Source organism: Gymnogyps californianus, chromosome 3, assembly GCF_018139145.2.
Source record: "Gymnogyps californianus isolate 813 chromosome 3, ASM1813914v2, whole genome shotgun sequence".
Lineage (NCBI taxonomy): Eukaryota > Metazoa > Chordata > Aves > Accipitriformes > Cathartidae > Gymnogyps > Gymnogyps californianus.
The window spans coordinates 14344302-14369171 of NC_059473.1; the positions used below are offsets into that span (position 1 = coordinate 14344302).

The following is a 24870-nucleotide window of genomic DNA, read 5'->3' on the forward strand; positions in this document are numbered from 1 at the left end:
TGTCAAGTACTACAAAGGAAAGGCTGTGCTATTACATTTTAAATAAAAGGTTTTGGATCTTGAAGAACTAAAGGGGTTACTTCAGCAGCTGTGTGATTTAGTGGATTGATTTGTGCTTTGGGATTGAAGACTTTGCTGCGCTCTCTCTTTCTGCCACTGGGTGATAGTCAAACATAAACTTACGCTATTGCTTAATTTCCTCAACTTTGAAAAGGAAATAATCAAGATTTGCTTGATATATAATGGAAAGCACCAGAGAAGGGGAAGATCATGTTAAAAATGTCATCTGCTTTCACTGGCCTTCTGCACTTGTCTTTATTAATGGAGGGATATGCAAAAGCAAGTGATTCTTTTCTGTCAGTGCTTCTGTCACCTTGTGTTGTGTTACTACCAGGCTGCAGCAGTTCTGTGGCAAGTAGCTGATGGTTGCTGGATCAGGCTGACTTGTGCCTGTACAGGCCAGGGGCTGCAAGCCCTTTTGCTTGACCTAGTGCTTACTGGATTTGGGAGAGAGCTCAGTAACAGACAAGAGAAGCCTAGTAGATGAGTTGCTGCAGGCTCTGACCTTTGGTCCAGCTGAGCCCTATCTTAATAGTTTGTGGACAGAGACGGAGTGATACTGTGGTAAGTTTGAAAGGCTGGAGAGGTGTGACCTGCCTGGGAGGGGACAGACTTGTTGCTGCGGGAACTCTGAAGAAGGGCTGAGAATGGGGCACGCTTGCAGTGTCTCTTTCTGGGAACACCCAGCGCAGGGTAGGCTGTTTAAACAGCAGCTGGTTAGCATTGCTGTGCCAGCCCTTGCAGCTATTTGTCCCATTCTGGTGGGATATGAAAGTTGAACTTGATGGGATCTTAAATTGGGGTTGCAAAAGCAAGTCTGTTGTGGGGCTTGTTTCATGCTGGTGATTTGGTAGCCTTGGGGCAAGCACAGCTTTGCCTGTTCTTGCATAGTTACCTCTTGCTGAAGTATCTAGCTGAATAACTTGTGCTGTCTTTTGTAGTGAAGTAGACCTCTGCTGTTTTGGCATGCCAAATGTGGTGGCTTTTGTGTGACTAATTCCCTTTTAAGACACTGTTCCTGAAGTTATGAAGTGGGAAAGAAAATAAGTTGTAGTGGTGCTGATGCTCAAGAGGGATAAGATGTATGAAGAGCTGTCTCTTGGGAAGTTTTTCAGTTCTGATCCTTTTTCTACTCTTCTACCCCCTCACTCCTTCCTGGGCACTGCTGGAGACTAACTTAGTACACTGGTGATCCTGTGGTCCCACCAAAAAGTTCTTGAGTCTTTTTTAGTTCTCTCTGAGCTCTGTAGCAAGTACAGCAGACCCAGAGATCATGTGAATAACTTGCTTTTCTTGGGGAAGGGGAAAAGAGAATGCCAAATATGAGAGGTATCTAACAGAGTGTGGCTTTGTCTGGTGTGACTTTTGAGCGGTCTAGTCCAAACTGTCAGACAGTGCCCAGGCATAAGTATCTTGGGGCAGGTGCAAGAAGACTAGAAATGGTTAATGATGGCAGAACTGAAGCCCAGAAGCAGCTTCCCCTAACCTGAAGATAGCTAATGCCCTTATTCACTGGGGCTGTTGCCTTCTGAGCTCTTCCCTTGATCCTGTGGTAGCTGGGAGGGTTGTTCTGCCAGGTGCCACAGTCAGGAAAGGAAGCTGGACACCATGAAGATATTGGAGCTGTCTGCACAAGAGTCTTCCTATGGGGAGCAATTTGCCTATAAAATCCAGCAAGTCAGTGGTGAAGGCTAGTGCTGTAACACGAGGAAGCTGAGCTGATGCCTTGGGCACTTGGGTTCTTTGGCCCTGGCATCTCATGGGAGTTCAGTCACTACTTCTCCTTTCTGGCTGGTGGTGTGGGTTCTCTGCTGGCCAGGCCTCTCCAGCTGTGAAGAGTGGGCCTCTGGCTACAGCCGCATTAGAAATAACTGCAGGCAGACAAAACGCAGGGTCTGCACTGAGGGCAGGAGGTGAATTCTGGGAGTAGAGTTCAGAGGCAAGCAGGAATTTGTGCCCATAAAAGTCTTTATAGTTTCTGATGTCTTGCGCTGCCTGTCGCGTCTGCCCCGGGCATAGAAATTTTCCACTGTTCTTGCCTGTGCTTCATTGGAAAGTAGCTGAATAGCTGTCAGTCTAAATGAGTTTGTCTAAAGGTTAAGCCTTTGGACAGAGTGTGCAGTTCTTCTCAATTTAATTTCTCAGAATGAATAAAGCCTGTCTGTCCAGCCTTTACAAATAGAGGGAGTTCACCGGGTACAGGTCCAGTCAGTCAGCAGTTCCCTTAAAAAAAAAAAAAATAAAGAGCACTGAAGTCTGTGAAGCACCAAATGTAACCTGTGGTAGGTGGCACAACTTAGTATCATTCTAAGCAACAAACTTTGCATGGTGACAGGCTGCTTAACCAGGCCATTGGTATTTCATTTGTCGTAAGAACCTTAACATTTCATTTTAGCTGGAGCTTTATGGACATAAAGATGGGTCAATCTTTTCCTCAGAGGGACGTGATCTGGCTGTCTCCTGTGTTTTGAAACTTGTCTGCAAGGTTTTTCAGCGCTGTACTTGGCCCTGCAAGTTAGAGCTCAACCTGAAGCACAGTGGGATGGTGGCATGTGAGGCACCAAGGTCTAGGAGAAAGTCAGTATGCTTGACGGTTCCTGGTGAGAGAGACGTCAGGCCCAAGACTGCTGATGCCTCCACAGCCACTAAAATTGAAAGGAGGCCAATTACTGTCATGATGGGTGCAACACTGATGGCGGACCAGGGTGGAACTGCAGTACCAGGTAGAGGTGCCATTGTGCAGTTTAAGGATCTTACAACATGGATCTGAATGCAGGGTCTGCATACCTCCAGTGCAAGGAGACCCAAAGTCTGCAGACGCTGAAAGGAGTGCCTTTCCTGAGCTCGGATGGTGTTGGCTGCCATTCCTGGTGCTGTGCTGGATCCTGATAGTCCATCCTTTGTATGCAGAAGTGGGGTGGTCTGCTGTAGAACACAGATGAAACAGGTTGACTGACACATAGCTCTTTCATTACTCAGCATAAGGGATGCTTAAGAACAGTATTTTTGTAGAAGCTCAGGTGCTTTTAATCCCTGATGGTTCCTCAAATCCTCCATAGTAATGCAGCAGCATTAAAATGCCTGTGGAGCGAACAAGCTGGCATAAACTCCTCTGGTGCTCCTGTGAAGACTGCTTTTACGGCCTCATTCCACTTCCACAGAAGCATGAGTCAATGGCATGTTACAGTTTCAGATGGATGGTGACACATCTGCCCGGAGCAATAGGGAAAGCTGGAACAAGTCAGGCTTGGAAAAAACCAGCTACGTCTTCTCTCTTGATGATATCAGTGCAGGAACATGACACCGTTACAGCTCTGAGGCTGGCTCTTCTCTAGTGTGGACACATCGCCCCGCTGGAAGAAGCAGGAGCATTTACAGCAGTATCCAAAGATCTTGTCAGGGCAAGACTGTTTTTTGGTGGCAGGAGAAAGGGGCTGTGGTTCCCTAAGAAGGGAGGAAACTCTTTCTGCACAGCTCCCAGAAGAGCCTGAGGGTGCTTCCTATGTCTTACCCAAGCTTCTTTTGGGACAGACTATGGCATGTGGGAGAACAGTGCCCTGTCTCCTGCAGGGCTTGGGGAAATCTTTGTTTTAGCATAAAGCCCTGCAGTAAAACAGCCTAAGGAAAAGGAACTGAGCTGGAGTACACCACAGCTGTGGATTTTAAAGATATGTTTTGTTTTGCCTTGTTGGCAGAACAGATGTTTCTGCAGGGCAGAAGTATCAAGAAGACTTTGCTGAAGATATTTAAAATGCTATTCCACAGCTAACTGCCCTGTCCCTTTTCTGGAGCAAACTTCTCCTATAGTAGAGCTGCTGGAAGATAACTCATGTATGCCCCTGACACTTGTATGCAAAGGTTGGTATCTCAGTGTAAACAGCCGATGAAAGTGGTTGCAAAACATTGGCATAAATTCTTTAAATCTGAGTCTGCTTTGTGGCAGTAACCTTTGCAGATGAGATAATGACCTCCTAAGCTTCTGGGTCTGTCTGCTCGGTGATCACAACAGAGATCTGATGATGCTGACACTTGGACCTTCTCGTCTAGCTTGCTTAGAAAACAGTGCTGTAGAAGAATAAGCACATGGGGCAGCTCATTTTTGCTGCTGCTTTGTTTGAGGTAGGGACTGAAAAATTTAGCAGTAAGTGATTGTAGTTAGCTATATACAAGTTTTTTTTCCTCCCAGCCAGCTGAAGTCATGTCTCCTTATTTAGCTGCTGCCAGTTAAACCTTGTCTTGGTTCTGTGCAGCTACATGCATGACTCCCCCAGCTGTCAGTGGGTCCTGGAAGTCAGTCAGGTTGTGAAATTGGCTACAACTGGTATAGAAAGGCCTTCCAGGTCCTTAACGTGGAGCTGCTGATGTGAAGAGAATGCAAAGTTGGAAGTCTGTCAGTCAGCAATGCTTTATATTTTGGTGGCAGGCAGTTTGTTTCCTATGCCATTTAAAAAGTAGGAGTGTGAGAGGAAATATTTGCATAGCAAAGGTTTTGAGCAAATGCAGGTCTCTGTCTGAGGATCACTGGGCATTGTGAAGCTCTGGTGAAACTCAGGCTAGCTTGATTTGAATAGCACTGTGTGCATGGAGGTCTCCTCAGTGTGCAGCCAGTCCCTCCATGTGGCAGACTGTTAGGGAACTCTTGTTCAGATGAGGCTAAGTATCCTTATGAGCAGATGAGCCAAGGAAGTGTGTCATGCACTGAGCCCAGTGCTTGCAGCATACTGGAGAGAGATCTGAAGCTGAAAGAAGCCGCTCCTTCAGCTTGTTTGTAGCACTCCTGCATGAGCCCATACCTCTGAAGCACCAGCTTTGGTTGTCCCAGAAGCTCTTAATGAATGTCACTGCTGGGATTGTTCCTTTTTCTCCAGCATCTGGGGCTGGCAGGAACAACTTTCCCTTCTCTCCTTATGCTCTAATAATATAATATTATTTATAATAATATAAATCCTTCCTAAGTGAAGCGCTCTGGAGTGGTACAAAGAGCTCAGTTGACTTTAGCTCTGCTCCTTTCTTTGGTGCTCATGATAACTCTGTTATCTACCTGGGGAGATGATGGATGCTGCTATTCCAGTGTGCCTTTCTTATTGTAATGTTACAGTAAACACTTTGCTGCAGCTGTAAACATAAGGCTAATCTGTCTTTCTCAGAAGGTGCTTGTCTCCTTTCCCACTGTGTTGGTTGCAATGAGCTCATCTGTGTTGCAGTAAATGCTGGCAACAGTTTTATGTAAAACATGCTTCCAAACAAGCCTGTTTGGATCAAGATGTCCCAACAATCTTGCTGCATTTTCCTTGAGAGAGCAGCAAGAACATGTTGGATTTGTCTGCCTGCGTGATGCCAGGGTCACCTGGCTTTAACTTTTGTTTCTTTGACAAATGGGGAATTGTCTTGGTGAGGAGACTGAGATGAAGCCCTTTATGCCAGGGGCTTGAAGGGTCACACATGGGAGACTGTTCTGTGGTGTGCTTACTGCCTGCATGAATCTCTGCACAGACCTAAGCTGATTGTGTGCTGCCTTCTTGCCTCCACTGTAGCATGTGGAAAGGCTGATGACATCTGTTACTGAGCACCATGCTGTCCTGCTGGCTGAAGGGAAAAACGTGGATCTGTCTGGCTTGTTCTGGGCCCAGGCTGTCTGGAGCTGACAGCCTGGTTGGAAGCCCTTGGCATTGTGTGAAGCACCCAGCTGAAGAGGAAGAGGGATTGAGACCATTGCTAACCCCTTTGAGATTCGGAGAGCAGCTCCTCCTGGCTCCTCTTGCCCTCTTACAAACTTAGCTGGAACTTGGCTTTCCTGCTTTGTGGACAACTTGAGCCACCTAGTTGGCTTTCTTTTTCCTTTTCTTTGGCATCAGGCTGTCAATGGTGGCTTGTGTGATGGATGAATGTAGCACCACACTGCATCCGTCCATGGCCCTCCTGAGGTTTCTTTTGAGCACTTCTTTTTTTTCCAGCTGAGAGACTGCTGCCCGCAAAGATAAGATGCAGCACAGCTGCCTCTCCAGCACTGGATGCTGAATTTGAGCTGCTGCTGGGCCATCTGCTCATCACAAGTGATGTTTCTGAAGCAGAACTTGAGACTTGCCCAGCCTGCAAAGGTTTACTTTGGGATTACTTGGAGCAGAGACCTCAGCTATGCTGTTAATAGATCCATCTGTCTTAAGATCCCTGGACCTTGGCCTGGAGTCCTTCACTGGCCTTTCTTGACTGAATGGTTGTTATAAAGGCTGAAATGGGGGGTGTCACTGCTAATAGGAGTTGCAATATTGCTGCAGAAAGGCAACTACTATCAGAAGAAAAGGGGTGTTTGTGGAAAGAAAGTGTACTTCATAGCTTAGGTCAGGGCCCTATCCATTTATAAGTGCTGGTCTGTGTATGACTGAACGTGGGCCCAGACTTTGCTGCTGGTTTAAGGGAGCAGTTACCCAAATCCTTCCAAATAAGGGCCTTAGTCCAGTGTAAGCAATAATCTGCCCATGCATGAAGAGTGAATGCTGAAGGAATGGTAGATGCCCACCTAAAGAGCATCATTCTACTAAACTTTAATATAAGCTGTGGTCAGCCACAGCTGAGAGATTGAATGTCTTATATTAACCCGAATGAAACTACATTGTTTTAACCTTAGCAAAAATATGCTTTGGGAATATGATTGGGTTTATTTGTCTTGGTATTTGCAATGATGCCCTTTCATAGTATAGATTAGCTTTTGATTAAAGTAGAAGCACTAGTTAGACTGTTATTTCTGGGCTGTGGGTGTGTTTCAAGACAGCCTTATCCATACTCTTGCCTTGAAGAAAGAACAACTCTACCTCACGCATTCCTGACAGATATGTCTAACCTCTTCTGGAGACTGGAGACTCTTAAGACTTTTGTGTGTGTGTGTGTGTGTGTGTGTTTATCCCCAGGCAAACTATCCCATTGTTGTAAAGCTTTCCTCAGTGTTGTAGTCACATGTGCTGTGGTTTAGACTTGTTTATATCATAGCTGCTTGAAGATTCATCACAGAATAAAGCAAGTCCAACAGAGCTTCCTGGGTCTGTTCACACTGCTTGGAAATTCAGCCAGAACGTGGATGGCTCTCAACTGAATGAATGACAACATGCTCTCATCTGCAGTTTAGTTTTGGAAAAACAGATACACAACTGGATAGCAATAAATTCAGTCAAGGCAGGTCTTTTCTTTGTCACTTTTGAGCATCTTTCTCAGGGAGAAAAACAACCATGTGCTTTGAGAGAAAAGCTCTGTGGTGATTCTCTACAGCCGTTCCCCACTTCAGTTTTGGCCTCAACAGTCCAGGCAAGGAAAAACTCATGGTGGTAGATGGGGAAGGGTGAGTCAGTGACAGAGAGCAACGGGGACATACGCTTTATGTAACCAAGGCGTTATCCAGACCTCAAAATAGCATCTCAGCATCTGCAAATAAAAGGGGAATTGGTGATGAAGTTCAGGTGGCTGCTGGTTGGTCTCAGCATTGTGGGCCATGATGGGGTAGGAGAGAACAGCATCTTTTTGTCTGTCCCTTTATCCTAGGAAAAGTACTGTTTGCTAAGTAATCATACCTTAGTGGGAAAGCCCGCATAAGGATTTCCTCTGCCCAGGAAATCTCTCTATTTAGCACCTACTCTATTTCTGCACATTTCACTCAGTTACCCAGGAATATGGGCTAGATGGCTGTGTCTGGTCAACTCCTTGCAGACAGGAGCTGGCCCTGGATGCATCAGGGTACTATGCTGCTTATACTGATAATCCTGCCTCACCCTGGCTAGCTCTGCACAGAGGAGGCTTGTACATCTATGGGACATGGCAGAGCTGGTCTGAAGGTGACTATACAGCTAGAGATGGCCAGGAATCACCTGCAGTTACTGGGTACCTCAAAGGAATTGGACACATACCTGTTGCAGGTTTTTTTTTCCTCTGGAAGTTACAGTTGTCCAGGCTGGAGTGCTCCCTCTTCTCACATATGGTGCGTCCAATTTCCACGTGGAGCATGTATTTCAGCCCTCTGACAATCTAGAGAAAGTAGTTTCCTCCTTTAAAGTAAGAGCAGGGGAAAGGGATGCCAAAATTTTGGCTAGGAGTCAAGTGCTACATCTGTGAATTGTGTGTGTTGAAGTGTTTTGTTGAATTACTGGTGGGGGGACACGGGGGACAGAGCCCTCCTGTGAAGTGGTTGAATGGGTAGAGGGACATGTGCTGTTTATCTTTAGGCATGCATAGAGTCTTGAGAAGGATCAGGGCTCCCATGTCTTGGGTGCTCTGTAGGAGGGTCAATTGGTAAGTGGTTTGGAGGACCACCAGAAGTCTGGGCTCTTCTTACCTGTACCATGGCTTTGTTTATTTGTGATTCCTTAAACAGAAAGAGGTCATTGGAACTGTTGTTGTATCTGTAAACCCCAAAGCGAGCTGCTTTGCGAACACCAGGGTTGTCTGTGTTCATCGGGACAGGGAAGCCGGGTTTCATGGTCGAATGAGGTGGTGGTACATATGTAGCTGAAACAACACAAAACATGAGTGCAAAACATGTCAGGTGCCTGAAATGGTGGGAGCTTCTTACTTGTCCCAATGCACTTGTGCTTCAGAAGGACTCTGCTTGCATCCATTACAAAGTAATTTTCCTTTATATGTTGAAATGGTGAAACAATCCTGTGGAATGAAGTGACATAAAAAGATGCTGCTAGAAGTGGTAGCAGAGCTCAAACTAACTTAGAAGAAGCCAGGGATCATGAATATTATTTAGAACATGTCGGTACGACTCCCGGCTCATAGAAGTCCCAACTTTGAATCTAGTTATAAAGTTAGATCATGTTGCTCTGAGTACAGTATAATTTTGATAACATATCAAACACTGGCTCTTAGTTGGCATGCCAAGTTTAACTTGCAGGCATAAGTCTATCCCTCCCCCCCCCCCCCTTAATCCTTTGATGGCATCTTGAGGTTTTTATTTTAGGAGGATTTAGGTGGTGATAAAGGTGAGGGGAAGATACCCTCCTTCTACATGCTGACAAAGGAGTGGGTGTCCCTGTTCTCCAGCTGGGTAGGGAAGGGCCTGGGCAGAACTTGGACTAGCTCCCCACTGTCCTGCAGAATGGGCTGCTTTGGGTGCTGAAGTGCTGTTGCCCTAACCAGATGCCAAGGACCATCTTATTATCACAGCCATGAAGTGGAGGAGCAAGGTGTGTAGAAAATAGAGATTCGGGGGTGGAGGGGAACCCACGAGCTTTCAAGTTTGAGCACTTCTTTTCACACAGCCCTTTTTACTGTATATTCTTACAGTATATTCTTACAGTATTCTTGTGTAGCTAATTTCCCCATGCCCTGCTTGTTTTTTCAATAATTTAAAAGAAGCTCAAAGCTTACAGTTGATGTCATTATTTCCTCCCCTTTTACATCTGCCTTCCCCTCCATTTTCCCTCTTCTGAAATACAAGAGGAGAAAATCCTCAACCTGCGCAAGCTGCCATGCAGCCGCTGCTGATGCTAAGATCTGTCAGTGCAGGAGGTGGCCCTTGGAGTTCACGCTGTGTGTGTGTAGGCAGTGAGCCCGCGTGTGCATGTGCACACAAATGTGTGCACAGAGCTTGTACTAAATTTGCTGTGAAAGTCAACCTTTTTATCACCTCTAGCTTTTTTTCACAGCTAGATCTCTCACTAACAGCGAAGCACAGAGCACAGACTGTGTATTTAAGCCAGTTTGTACTGAGAAACTCGAGAAGAAGAGAGAGGGGCAACCTGGTGATCCAGAGTCTACTTAAAAAAACCAGCATTGCATGCCATCATCAGCATAGGAGGCTGCAAAAATTCAGCTTTCAGGTTGCTTAGTATGTCCTAGTTACACTATCACATCCTCTCCCACAGGTGGTAATTGCTGCACTCCTTGTACACTGCTCAGGGATTAAAGTGTTGACCTGCAAAGGAGAGGCTCAGTTGCACATCCCTCCTCAACTCAAGGATGTCCAAATTCGCATCTCTTCCAGGCCGATACCCCAGATACCTTAATGACCCGCATGTTTTCTTGCAGGTGGGAGCTGAGAGACCCAGGTCATATGTCTGAGAGGAGCGGATGTTCTGCAAGTGGCTTTGTGTCTGGTGTGGAGGTGACAAGCTTTGTGTCCCACATCTCTAATCTATGTTGGGACTGGGTGTGCAGCCAGTGCTGGGCAACCTGGCAGTGTTTTTTCACCTAACAGCCCAGAATCCACTTGTAGGTCCTGAGACTATTCTCTATAGGATGATATTTTCCCACTGCAGCAAGGGTGGGATTCAAGAATCACAGAGACTCATGACCATGCAGCCTAGGACTGAAGGTATCTCTCAGGCAGCACATCTTATACAGTGCTCAGCTCATGGGTAAGACTTTCCAAAGCATCTGTTTGTCCTCTTGTCCTGAACAGGGACTCTGCCTGGGGGTTAAGGTGGTGGGACCCACAGGTGATTCAAGAGGGCCATGCAGGACCTGCCTGAAGTCAGAAAGGAAGCTTGGGGCAGAGCAGGGCCTTGGTTTGGGCCTTGCCATAAGGCCAGCTGTCCTCCTCCTCAGGGATGCCATGCTTTATCCTGCGCCATCAATACCAACCCAATAGCTTATAGGAACCAGCTTTTTCCTGAGCTCACCTAGCAACTGAGACAGGCTGCCAGGCTGAGAGCAGGTCACTGGCTTGGGCTCTTGTCGTGGTTTAACCCCAGCCAGCAACTAAGCACCACGCAGCCGCTTCCCCCTCCCTCCTCCCAGTGGGGTGGGGAGGAGGAAAAAAGAAGTAAAACTCGTGGGTTGAGATAACAACAGTTTAATAACTAAAGTAAAATAAAATACACTACTAAGAATTATAATAATATAGTAATAATAATTGTAATGAAGAGGAATATAACAAAAAAAGAGAAATAACACCCAAGAAAAGACAAGTGATGCACAATGCAATTGCTCACCACCTGCTGACTGATGCCAGAGCAGCGATCTGCCCCTCCTGGCCAACTCCCCCCTGTTTATATACTGGGCATAATGTTCTATGGTATGGAATAGCCCTTTGGCTAGTTCGGGTCAGCTGTCCTGGCTATGCTCCCTCCCAGCTTCTTGCACACCTGCTTGCTGGCAGAGCATGGGAAACTGAAAAATCCTTGACTTAAGATAAGCGCTACTTAGCAACGACTGAAACATCAGAGTGTTATCAACAGTATTCTCACACTAAATCCAAAACACAGCACTATACCAGCTACTAAGAAGAAAATTAACTCTATCGCAGCCAAAACCAGGACAGCTCTTCCGGCTGCTCTCCAGGACTTTGCTTGAATTTATGCTCTTACGCCTGTTGGAAAGTCAGATGTGGCAGTGGTGGGGGTGACAACAGATACTGTCCCTTGTAATAGGAGGAGATAACTGCAGGCTTTTTCAATCTTAGCACAAAGTCCCTTTGCAGCTTAATAGCTCTCAACACCTCTTGAGTCATGGTGACATCTTTTTTAGGCATGGGGTGGCAGGGTTTGTGAGGCTGGCTGAAGTCACACTGTGTGTATGGGAAGAAAAATATGAAATGTGTTACTCAAAGCAAGAGTCAGAGTCCAAAGTGCCCTTGTTCCTGACTCCAGTGCCTGGTAGATCCAGCAGTGTGACACGTGGCAAGGCCTCTGAAAAGCAACATCTGGAGAGGTGGGCTCACAGTCTAGCAAGCTGGACCACGTGTTGTAGACACGTAGCAGGCTGGTAATACACCATGTGTTGTAGGCAGGTGGTAGGCTAGTACATTTTTGCCCCAGCTTTCACCAAGGGGCACCAGGCATTTCACCTCCTTCCCCTTTGCAACTTGGTGTTGAGAATGACTCATACCAGAGCAAAGTGAGTATAAAATCTACTGAGCCCTCGTGGGAGAACTTTATCGCCCTGTTTTCCTGTAGTGACCCAGATGCCTCAAGGCTAGGATTTGTTTTTCTTTATGTGCTTTGATTCTCGTTCAAGGTGGTCACTGCATGGCGCACACACTGGTCTGAAATCACTTTTGCTGTTTGGAATAGTTTGTACCACAGTATTTCCAAAACCCAGAAACTATCTGGTGTGAGGCACCTGTAGTTCTGATTTTCTTCACTGCAACCTTTCCTGACAGCTTCTTCCCTAGCTTGGCTCTTGAGGGCCATTACCTTAAAAAGTTGAATGTAAGGTGATGGCCCTGTTCCAGGAGCAAAGCAGAATGGCCCAGTGTGTCAGATAACAGTGCAGGGCTCTAGGCATACCAGTATTGGTGAAACACTTGTTGTCCAGGCCTGGGTGGAAGCAGAGGCACTGCATGACTTGGCCAGGCACCTACAATACTCAGAGGTCCAGAGGATGTGATTTCATGACCTGGGAAAACAGCTCTTACTGCTCTACAGGGAGATGCTTGGGGCCAGAGCATTTGTATTTCAGACCCCAGCCTTGCTTCTGGGTTTGGAGATGTGAAGAGAGAGGGGAAAAATTTGGCCCTCCTCCTCCTTCTGTTGGACAGTAGTAGGGTAGACACTTTTCTTGCTCTGAGTTAACAGGCAACTGCCTGTTATTAAGCAGGAGAGGGCTGTTCTTGTAGAGATGAGTTGAATGTTGTATTAAGAGGCTCACTCTTGTGCTTTCCTCATTGAGGAATAATTTGGGGGCCCTGTTCCTGCAGTATGAGAGAACAATCTTGTGGATGCTCTCTCCCAGCGTGCAGTGAAGCAAACAGGCACATTGCAACAGGTTGCTTTTTTTCATGAGGTGCTTTCAAAACCTCCTCCCCGTTACTAGGAGCAAGACTAGGCTTTATCTTTACGTTTAAGATGCAGCGGAGTTCCTGCATGCCTCTGCAACCCCCAAAGGAAACCGCAGCCGAAACAAAAAGCTACTGGCTAACCAAACACCATCCCTGAGTGCGTTAGTACTTTCTGTGTATGGAAGCCAAAGTAAAACTGAAGTAGAACTAAAACCTTCAGAGAGAAAACACTCCTGTCTGCAGCTCCCATTCTAAAGATTTAAGGCTAGCTCCAATCAAGAGAGTTTCCTTGCTCAGCAAAGAAAGAAACGATATGGAGTAATGTTTCATTAAAGTCAGCGAATCGGCACTCAAGTGCCCATCTGTACTTAGCAGGCAAATTGTTACCCACAGTCTTTAGATTTAATAATCAAGGTCATGCAGAGTTTAAACACTGACAAATAAGTTAAAACCATGAGTTGACTTTAAAATCCTTAGATGGTGTCCCTGGATAACATGGTTTGCTACAAGGGGAGAAAGTCTTTTAAACAGTTGGATTTTCAGCTGCAGTCTAAACCCTGCAGTGCTGAGCCAGCATGGGCAGCAGTTGGAGAAGGTCTGTTACTTGCCAGTGCATTAGAAAGCAGCACTCACCAGCACCTAAAGCACATGGAAAAGAGAAATTATTTTCCATTCTTACCACCTGAAGTCCTGGTGAAGCTCCAGAGTGCTAAACAGCAAAGTGCGGTGAAGCTGCAGGCGAAATTCACTGCCATCTCCACCACTTCAGAAGAGGAGACCGCCAGCGAGAGGAGTGACTGCCCTGCTTCCTGCCGGGGAAGATGTGCCTCTTTGAGTGCTCTTATTGGCTGGGAGGAAAGAAAAAAAATCACCCTAAAACCCCCTGAATCATCGCAGCTCTGATGCAGACTTTGTCTCCTGCTGATGACCGCATACCTCAAAGCCGAGCCACAAAGCTCTGGCTTGGCGATAGCAGCACCAGTCCTGCATCAGACAGGGACTTTTGCTTCGTGATCCTTAGGGGTTGTGCAGAAGCGTGGGCAGATATGTGTGACGTAACACTGGGAAGTGGTGTGGGGGTGAGGAGAGTAACAGTCATGTGCTTTAAGATTCATGGGGAAATTTAATCCTTAAGACATGGGCAGTGAGCCCTGGGGATGTTGTTCTTGACTTGTATATGGGTGTCTGTATGGGGAGAAGCCTGACAGAGAAGATGGGCCCAGTGTCTTGCTTCCCCTAACATGGAGATGTGGGGTTTGGGTGAGGGAGACAAGGAAGTTTTAGGGGTGCTTGGTTGCTAGAAAGGGCTTAGTTGCTAGACCTTGTGATGCACCTGAAATAAACAGCTGCCAGATTCAGGAGACTGGGAGATGAACTGATGTCTCACTGAAGGGCTGAGAGTGGTGGACCTCAGTCTGTGTATGTGCATTTGTTGCAGGTGAGCAGGAAGGTGATGGTTGCCTTTCACTTGCCCCAGCAATGAACTGTGCTCCTTTCTGAGCAAAGGCATCTTATTGCCTGAAGGAAAGTCCTAATGCAGGGCAGAGTGGGTGGTGCATAAGAAGCTGGAGGAAAATAATCTTAGTGTTTCCTTGTAGGAAGGTATTAGGTAAATCCTCTGTTGAAACAAGAAGGAATGGGGCAAGCATGGTGCGTCACATTTATCATCAGTCCTACTTGCACAGAGCTTCTGAATCAGACTCCAAAGCCTGTGGAAAACACTGAGAGAGAATGAGAGGGACTATATTGGGGTTTTTTTGCCTCCTTCCCCCTCCCTTTTTTTTTGAGCTCACACAGTGGCCTGTCCCTCAACTGTGGCACAGGTAGAGACTGAATCAGGTATCTTCAGCCCTCCCTTTCTCAAGAACTGTGCTCTACAGTTCCTACCTCACTGAGAGACTCTGGGGGAGTGTCTTTGTAACCGTATAGTTGAGTCCTCCAACATACAAGAAAGGGGTGGTTGGGACCTTCATCACCACACACATCTCCTGTGTGTTGCAAGAGCCTATCGCTTTGCCACATGATGCACCAGAAAGGGGTTCAGGCTTCCTGCAGGACCTCCATCTCTTCTCTCTTTACTTCCTGGTGAGCTCACAGCCTTTTGATTTGAGTCAAAAGGGGCCCAGTGCGAGGCATTTGGGGGGATCTTTCTAGATAGTAGATTCTTTCCTTGCTTAAAACAAGTGCCTTGGGACACCACTAGCAGCCCTTTGACAGGGTTTGGTGTGAGTGGGGACGACGACTAACGAAGGCAGAGAGGGTGGTGACATGCACAGAGCCGGGTGGGAGGAGGGCTGTGGGTGCCGGAGTTGCAAGGCCACCTTACTTAGCTGTTGGCACTAGAGGGCACCAGAAGGTAATGCACTGTGCCGGAGTCCAAGCTTGCCTGGTGCAGGCACCCACAGGGCATCCCAAGCAGCTGCTGCTTGCATTACCTCTGACCTGAGTGCTGGGGAGATTGGGGTGCTCTTGTGTGGAGCCCCTTCCTCTACACAGAAGCCAAAGGCAAGTGCAAACCTCACGCAGAGTAGAGTTGTCCCCAGTAGAGTAGGGACAGACCCCAGGGCAGTGGCCCTGTTTCAGCCTCATGCAAAACTAGCAATGCCTTGGGCTCTCTTCTTGCCTAGGAGGTTGCCTGTGGCTTTGACGGACCAGCTCTTGGGTGTCTGATGGTTGGTGCCCCAGGGTAGAGGGGAGTGTGCTCTGGCTGTCAGGGCACCCACGCTCGTGGTCTGATGCAAACTTGGCTTGTGTTGCCTTCTGCTGCCCTGCTATGGTGGCATCTGTGCTGCCACAGACTTTGTCCTGGGGAGCTCAGGACCTGCTCTTTCCTGAAGAGCACTGTTTCACTGTTAACAGGATTTATAAAGCCAGACAGTGACTTAAAGAAAGCAGTGTGTGTCTGCAGAGGGCACATTTTTCCTGCCTTCTTCCCTCTCCCCTTCTTTCCATAAAATTGCTTATTTATAGCTCTTCCAAATCAACTTTTCCTTTTTCTAATGACCCTTTTATGATTCTGTTGAGGAAGCTTTTCCAGTTCTTTTCTCCTAGGAAGTAACAGAGTGCTCACTAATGAGCAGCAGTATTAATAGTGCTAGGTACTATTATGTAAAAAAACCCAAACAACACAACACCAAAAACCCCACCAAAAAACTCCCTCCTCCCAACAACTGACAAACAATAGCAAACTCCTCCAAGCCCACAATATGCAAATACTTATTTTTCTTTGGGAATTTTTGTGCCATGGAGGAACCTGTGACTGGAAACTGGGACTGTTGTCCTTTTGCCATGTCTCATTCCAAACAGGTGCCATCTCCTGGGACACTGCTCTGTGCCCCAAATCTGTCTGCAGGAGGAGTGGAGCAGCGTGATGTCTTGTCTGACATCCAACCCTGGAAAATGAGTCAGATTCTCTTCTCATTGAAGCTCCCTCAGGGTCACTGATGGGAATTTCATCCACTTTCCCTGGAACGCATGTGTAGACCATCTCCACACCAGCACCGGGCATACGGGGCATTCTGCGGGGTAGTTTCCACACTCTAAATTTCCCACTGTGTGGCTGTTCCTGTGTGAGCAGAAATCCTGAACAGGGAGAGGATGAGAGTAAGTGGGCAAGGAAAGGCTCGCTGATTATCCCAGGGTAAACAGAGCATTTGCTTTAAGCAAATAGCTAGCCCTGACCCAGTCTAAATCAAGCTTGTGGTCTTTCTGCATTAAGCTGGGTTAAATACATCTTAAAAGACTTGCATCCGTGAAGAACCCTTGTGTTTGTTTTTGTGTGACTACGGGATGTTTATTGCAAGTCGTGGGATACCAAGTCTGCTCTCTTTTCTGCAAGGGAATTTGCAGAGTCTGTTCATTCTCTCACTGTTGGGCTGTGTTACTAGAGGCTTTGGAAACTGTGCAACTGTGGGGACTTTTTTGATTAAAATAAAAAAACCAAACCCAACTTTTATTATCCATAAATCAAAGCTGTAATTATATCCTCCTTTTCTATTGAAGAAGCAAAAAACACAATACCTGAAGTTTGATTTTCATGACATTTGGTGCATGAGGTGGACTCCTTCAGCATCACTTTTTGCTTCTGTCATTCAAGGCAGACCTTTGGCCACACAGCACAATCCAACAGTTGCCACCATGGCCTCCTGGAATAATGCCAGTGGGGTCTGCAAGGGGTCATGTTGGAATGGCACTCCTGTAAATACAATCAGCATCTAGCCCTGCACCCATAATACTTCATTTTCAGTTCTGACTCCCTTTTTGCACTTCACAGATCAATGGGGGACGGTAAGAAAAATTAATCTCATTAACTTTTGCAGGAACTTGGAGGATGACTGGAGTATGTTTGAATTGTGCTTTCAAAAGTTTTAATAAAGACACATTTACCAGTGTCAATAGTTGGGTTTTTTTTCCTTTAATCTTTTTGACATTTTCCAGGCCTCCATCTGATCCCCACAGCAACTAATTTAGTTGGCTTTGCTTTAATGAAGGATCTGAGTAAGAGGATGATTTTTGGCTCTCAGCTGGAATACAGAAATCACTACATTTCAGCTTTTGGTAGACTAGTTGTCGTGGTTTAACCCCAGCTGGCAACTAAGCACCACACAGCCGCTCGCTCACTCCCGTCCCCCCCAGTGGGATGGGGGAGAGAATCGGAAGAGTGAAAGTGAGAAAACTCGTGGGTTGAGATAAAGACAGTTCAATAGGTAAAACAAAAGCCGCACGTGCAAGCAAAGCAAAACAAGGAATTCATTCAGCACTTGCTATCGGCAGGCAGGTGTTCAGCCATCTCCAGGAAAGCAGGGCTCCATCACACGTAACGGTTACTTGGGAAGACAAATGCCATCACTCTGAATGTCCCCCCCTTCCTCCTTCTTCCCCCAGCTTTATATGCTGAGCATGATGTCATACGGTATGGAATATCCCTTTGGTCAGTTGGGGTCAGCTGTCCCAGCTGCGTCCCCTCCCAACTTCTTGTGCGCCCCCAGGCTACTCACTGGTGGGGTGGCGTGAGAAGCAGAAAAGGCCTTGACTCTGTGTAAGGACTGCCTGGCAATAATGAAAACATCTTTGTATTATCAACACTGTTTTCAGCACAAATCCAAAACATAGCCCCAAACTAGCTACTGTGAAGAAAATTAACTCTATCCCAGTCAAAACCATCACCCTAGTACATGGGAAAATGTATGTTACTTTGGCAGAGTGGCAACAGCAGACTTTAAGCCTTAAAGGTGAAAGAGGTGGGCATGATGTCTTCTTCCACACTGGAGACCTGCACTTTGCTCATGCTGAAATATGTCAAGGTGCAGAGAAAAGACAGTAAAAGGAAGAAGGACCAGGATAAAGAATTCAGGTGAGGACTCAGCTGCTCCTCTGCCTTCCTACAGCAGGAACACCTTGCCAGCCCATCTTTTGTAAGTGGAAAACCATGCAGCTCATATAGTAGCAGCTTTACAGTACAGGGTCACCTGGACATGCCACAGGATACTGATACCCTTCTGAGGAGGTGTGTGGCTGAACAAATTTGATGAGGTACAAGGGAAGGAGGAAAATGGTTCAGAGCACATGTCCCTCCGTAGGATTAAATCAGCAGTGGTGGCCACAGTCAGGATTATGGGTCTGTGTACTCGGTAGCAACGGGATGTAGAAGAGAAATTGGGGTTTGACACTGGTGGGTTGCCCTCGCCTGGGGTATTTGTCTCCTTATGCTCCCTTGTCTCTTCTGCCAGGTGCTCTGTAGCTCACCAACACCCCACCTGTGCCTCCACTGCAGAAGTAGCTGTGATTTTTCAAAGGGATCAAGGCTAATGCAGTTGCATCTGTTTTTCTACCAGCAATAACTGATGAATTTCAATCAAATATGAAAGCAGGCAGGAAGTCTCGAGGATAATCTGGTTACTATACATTTCTACAGAAGAGAAGAGAGAAGAGAAGAGAGAGCCAAATTAATGGCTGGGCTGAGGCAGGGGTGGGGAGCACGACTGCGGCATTATTTGGTCTATCTGCCAGCAGCACTGTCAGCTGGTGTGCAGACATTGCCTATAGACTGCACTGTCAGGTATTTATAAGGGATGGGTGTATGTAAAGACCCCTCCATATTTTACCTTGGGGCTGTTCTATTAATTTTGAGATGAACAAACATCCCATCCCCTCCCTCTCCATCTGAAGATTGGAAGTAGTCCACTTCCAGGGCAAACCTGCTCCTCTCTACAACCGCTGCAATGAGAAAGGAGACACGTTTCGCTAAGATCCTGGTGCTGTTCCCACTGCAGCCTCCAAGGTTTGTTGCTTGAATTTAAAATCAGCTAGAGCCTGATTACCTCAGTAAGAACAAATCCTCTGTTTCTAACATGAACATGATATAGAGATGCCCAGAGCAAAGGTCCCTTTAACCCTGAACCTTCTCTTGGAGCACAGCCTGGAGGGAGAATTATTGTTCTTCTAAACTACCCTGAAAGTATTTCAAATGACCTTGTTCTCAATCCCATCTGGGGACCACATTTTCACTGGCAACTACTGATCAGGAGAGGTTGGTGACCCTGCAGATGTTCCCTGCCTCAGTTTCCCCACTGACTCTATATTTTGCTTGTTTTGCTAATGGCCATCTCTTGTCACGGCTCTGTACAGCATCTGGCACCGGGCAGATCTTACTTTGTGATAGAGCCTCTTGGCATAACCTAAGATGAGTAATGATGAAGCGCTGCCAGTTTAGCTCCTGCCCCTGTGGCACTTTTTACTTTCTCAAATGACTGTCTGCATGCAGTGGCTTCTTGCTCCACCCTGTTACCCCCCCACCCCACATGGTGCTGAGTGTAGTCAGACATCTATGCAAGCCCCTGCAAACCTCTTAGCAAATGAATTAAGGCTTGAGAGGTGGGTGACTGAGAAAAGCACTGGCTCAGCCAGCCAGTTGGGGGCCTGTTTGAAGGAGGCCAACCTAGTTGAATAGATCTTTTTCTTATCACATTGAAAAGTGCCTGGGCAGAGCCATAGGCTTAGGCAGACACTTAATGTTGCTAATTGCTTGTGTTTCAGTAGTGCTGGAGGTCCCTGCCACAGACTATGGCCTATTATGCAAGAAGTCCATGGAAAACACCCACCAAATGAACTTGTGAACTCCTTCTGTTAGACACCAGGTACCACAGTGGGCAATTAAAAGTAGTTAGCAAGTCTCTATCACTGATGTGAAAACTCACAGCTGCTGATTACAGCTGCTTTTCCTGCCCTCATGTCACCCTGGAGGAAGCGGGCCACTCCTCCTCTGCGAAGAGGGAAGGGGTTGTCTCAGCGGTGGAGGGGGGAGGTTGTGTGATGATATATGAGGTCAACAGGGGTGAGTAACGCTGGAAAAAAGGGGAAATGCGGTCTGCTCAGATTTTGCATCCAGGTGCATCTGCATGGGAACGCACACAAGCACAGATGCAGATTCATTGTGTCTTGCCCCTAAACCTGTGTTAAGGCAGTGGCTGAGAGAGGCTCTGGAAGCCCCTTCTTGTTCTCTAAGGATATGGTGCAAGGGTGGCTTCATATAATTTGGTATTTCTCTTCCCAGATGTCTTGCAAATGAATTCATTGCATATTCACCCAGCCTGCGCTGGACCTGTGGAAACGATGGAGCATGTTTTGGGGACTCAGGACTGGCTGGTCCTTTGTCCAAGCCTCTGCTGGGTTCCCCACTCTGCACTCACTTTCCATCTGCTGGCATCCTTACTGCTCACCCTCATATTTAATAATTCTCTCTAGACAGGGCAGACGCTTTTGACAAAAGAACAGCAAATGTTGTGCTCTGGTTTAAGAACAGGGTGTTGGGACGTGATGTTGAAACGCGGGGTCCCTGTGCTCTGCCATATGCCCCACTCAAAAACATGATTGGCAGGAACGATTGCTTTTAGGGCAGAGGGGTTCACCAAAGACAGCATGTGCTGCACTCACTCTGCATCTTTTAAAATAAGATGATCACTTCTCTTTTGTGGGGAAAATTGACTGACCTCATGGCGCTGGATGCATTGAAAATATTTGCCATGGTGCCCTGTGGGCAAGAACGTGGGGAAGCTGCAGAGGGTCAGAGCTGCTAAAAAGCCATTCAGGTGGCCAAAGTAGGGGTCGCAGCGAGAGGCTGTCCCAGGCTGGCAGCCATCAAGGATTGCTTTTCAGATGAAGACTGTGTTTTCTATATTCAGGCTCAGTCTTGGCACAAGCCATGAAAGAGCAAGTGCAAGACAGAGTGAGGCGTATTGGTGCTGCAATGTACGCCTGTGTCTGCAATGCAGCGCATGCTGCAGGTCTTCCAGTATGAAGGAAGACAAATCTGTGCTCTCTAGCTGTGTTTAAAAATCCCATTCACAACTCTGGGGAGCTTCTCCATCTGCCAGGTACCCAGCACTGGTGAGACTTGGATCTGACAGCCCCAGTCTGCCTCTGCTGTGCTGTGTTCCCTTTTACCACCACTGCCAGCTCTTACCTGGTGCTTCAGATCCATGAGGAGCAACCACAAGCTGATTCAAGGGAGGGCTGAGCTATGATTTCATATGCCGGTGGCAACACCAACATGTGCAAAATGCTCCCTGGGCTAGGAGGATGGCGTTGGAGATGTTCTCCCATGGAGAGCAAGAAATTGTTGTGTCCTGAATCTAATTTAAACCAAGTAGAGCAATGTTCATTACATCAATACCCTAGGCAGAGGGATAGCTTTGCACTGCCCCTCTCCCGTGAGAGGTACATGTGAGTGCCCAGGCTCAGGGCAGCAAATGAAATTGCCCTCCCTTCCTGGCTGCTCTGCCTCTCCCTGCAGTTCGGGCAGAGGCCGAAAAGCCACACAAGTATTATCTACTGAAATCCATCACTGAAAAATGTGGTTAAGCCAGTTCTATAGCAACAAAAGTGAAGAATCAATCAGGGCGTAATTATCTTTCACAAATGCAACAAGAGCCGTTTCACAGCAATTCTCATCCCTGCCCTTCCACTCCCCCTGAAAGGTAACGCATACATTTTCCTGCATTCAGCTTTTTTCCCTTTAACAGCAGATAATCGGCTTAATAGAGAAAAGATTGTCTTTGCAACACAGCAAAGCCATAATGGAGAGAAATCTGCCTTGAGAAAAAAAAAAAGAAAAAAAGTGTGGCTCACTTACAGCAAAACTGTTGGTTCTGCACTTGTGGTGTTTGGAGAGCCTGGGTGTGTGTGTGTGAATCAACATTAACATCTTTCCCTGGGAAAAAGCATTGTGGGGCTGCTGATACAGCCTCTGCCATCCACTGACTATAGAAGTGGGAGATGGAAAAAAGTTTGAGGAAGTTTTTGATCATTGGCACTAAGCTAAAGCTTCAAGGCCCTTCTCTGCAGACAAAAGGGAGTTCTCAAAGATAGCTCCACCTGGGATGACAGTTATGAACAGCACCTGCTTCATTAGTGCCTATGAAGCAAATGAGGTAGCTAACAAGGATGGAATAGCTGTGCTTAAGTTTTATAAAAGAATCCAGAAATGACACTAGCCTCCATGCTTCAGGGCACCGTGTGAGCTGAGCAGTGGTGGTCAGGGAACAATGTGATGGTTACCCCATCTCCAGGTCCTATGGGATTTCTGCACTTTTCTTGGAAGGAGCAAGTGCTGCTCACTGTTGTAGACTGGCAGAATGAATTTAGTCATGCTGGAGATACTGGTTGGGAATTTTCTGTGGAAAATGTTTTTTGCAATGCCAAAATATATTCCTGTGAAATGAGCTCTTTCAGGTACCTTAGATTTTTTTTTCTGTTTTCCACCAGAAATATAAAATCAGAGAAAACCAGAGTGCTGTGGATTGTGCTGCCATTAAACGGGGCTGCTGCAGTGCGTCAAGGGAGCTGTGATAAGACATGCTGTATACAGGCTAGCGGAGAAAGAGCAGCCCACGTGGGAAGCGGTAAAGCTGTGTATTGACTTTGATCTCCCTCTGGGGCCATCTCAGTTTCCCAGCACACCGAGTGGTACCTCATTTTGCAGTATGTGCCCTGGGCGCAGCCAAGATCCATCGCTTCCTTCCAGGCCCACAACCAGAGCCCCTGCTCTGGCTCAAGGATGTCTCTTCTGTACAAGACCAATGTGGTGGGAACCTGTGTGTCGGTGGTGGAGGTGTTGCCCTATGGTCCTTCAAATTGGCTGTGCTGGGCTGTGTCTGAGGGTGAAAGGTGCTAAAAAGTGAGGAGCCATCTCTGGCAATGGGAGCAAAGCTTCAGGAGGGGAACGGACCTCCTTGAAGCTCACCCTCTCCGACCTCCTAAGCAGCTGTGGTGATCAGGTCTTCCCATATCTTTCTCTTTTTTCAGACTGCTGACCTTTCTGAGACAGTGGGATGCCAGGCTTAGAGAGTTTCAGCAGAGATCAGTGAGCGGCTTTCTCTGCCAAAAACAACTTTTCCCTGCAGAACATAATTACTTTGTCACAAGCTGTCTGAGAAGACCCATCGACAGGATGAGTAATGCAATGAGGCAAAATGAGATTGAGACACTGCAGAGGTTCTGTGCGAGACTGAAAGAGCTGGAGAATTTCAAGTAAACACTGAGGTGTGAGAAAAATCCCCTGGATGCTCGGGGAGGTTGCTCTTCTCCTCCCTGCTGCTGGGCAGCCTGCCATCTCCACCCCTGCATGCTAAGGAGCCAGAGGAGATGGGGAAAACAGCCATGGGACACTTCCACCAGTCAGCAGGGCAGCAAGGTGCAGCTACCAATTTGTCCAGCAATACCTTGGAGGAAAAAAACCCCAGACTTGGAGATTTACAGGGTAGGTTTACAAGCATTAAGGAGGCTTAGGCAAGAGTAGCTTTGACCTGTGGAAACATAAACGTCTTTTGCATAGCTACCCTCATCCTGCAGGATGTGTATGGCTTTGCCTAATGAGAGGCCTCGTCAATTAACTTGAACACATGCTCTCTTGTCAAGGGCTGCTTACTTGTAGGAAGATGTCATTCAGAAAGTGAAGGAACCAAGACATTTGCATGAAAACTCAGGGAAGCAGTTGTGTCACTGAAGAGCTGGGAACATTTATCTTTTCTCCCTTGTGTGAATATATTTTTGTTTGTAAAACAGCAGGGTAAGAAGTAAAAGGTGGAGTAGAGCTGAACCCAGAGTCTGTAAGCTGCACTCCTGCTCTGAACAGGGCTGAACGTCCAGCACCCTGCATGCCCCGTGCTGCACTGTGGACAGGGGTCCCTCTTGCGGTTGATAAAAGATGACATGTGTTGACCTTGGAGCAGGCAGAGCTTGGCACAGAAGGCTAGACCCTTTTGGAATTCAACCAGAAGCAAAAGAGTTCATTTTTCTCCCTCTGGACTCCCAGGCATGGAATGGGAACTGCATTGTTTACGAAAGCCCTTGGTGCTGAACCGAACGTGAACCTCCTGTTGATGCAAATGCAGTTTCTATCCTAGAGCTTCCTTTAGATCTAATTAGCGTCAAATGGTAAATCATCTCCAACAGCTTGGTGTGTCTGCCCGACCTCAGCTCTGGGACCACACTGCTAAACTCTGCAGACCTGCAAGAAAGCCAGAGTCAGTAACTAGGAGGGCTTTCTCTTGATTTACGGGGCCTGTGACCTGTAAGTCAGCACCTATTTAATTCTATTTTATTGTCTGTCTTCCGTAGATCAGTTTAAATGGGAGAAGCAACTGAGTATTGACAGCGAGTTCATGAAGGGCTCTTGCGTGCGTGTGTGAACAGGAAATCTTTTTGCTTTGTTTTGGATTTGTTTCATTTTGTTATGCAGAAAGTGCAGCTATGAGGAGCTTTTGGGAATTGACTAGCCAGCTGTCAAACTACTGGGATGCCTTGTGTGTCAGTCCTATCACACAGAAAACCCTGTCCTGAGCTCTGTTATTAGCAGTTGCAGACAGTGTGAACACATCTAGAACAACTGCTGATTGCCCTGACACCGGATTAGGCTTGAAAACCTTCTCCCAAGCAATATCCAGGCAGTATATAAATGCCTATGTGACAGCGTGTCAGGGATATCTCTTGGGCTGGAGTAAATGTGTGCTGGGGGATGGCAGTAAACCCTATCCCTGACTCAGCTCATCTAGGAGGGGTGAAGCCAAGCCATCACCACTTGGGTTGGGAAGACCGACAACGAG

General features: G+C 47.0%; 2 protein-coding genes across 2 annotated transcripts in view; both read right to left on the minus strand.

Moving 5' to 3' along the window:
* The window catches only part of RRBP1 (ribosome binding protein 1), a 550780-nt gene that overhangs the window by 131519 nt on the left and 394391 nt on the right, over positions 1–24870 (minus strand). The window lies entirely within an intron of this gene.
* Positions 7171–13524, minus strand: LOC127014078 (cystatin-F-like). Its single transcript, XM_050893129.1, is given in 5 exon segments — positions 7171–7473; positions 7953–7970; positions 7972–8070; positions 8378–8550; positions 13449–13524. Coding segments are annotated over 5 exon segments (444 nt in total). The 3' UTR covers positions 7171–7395.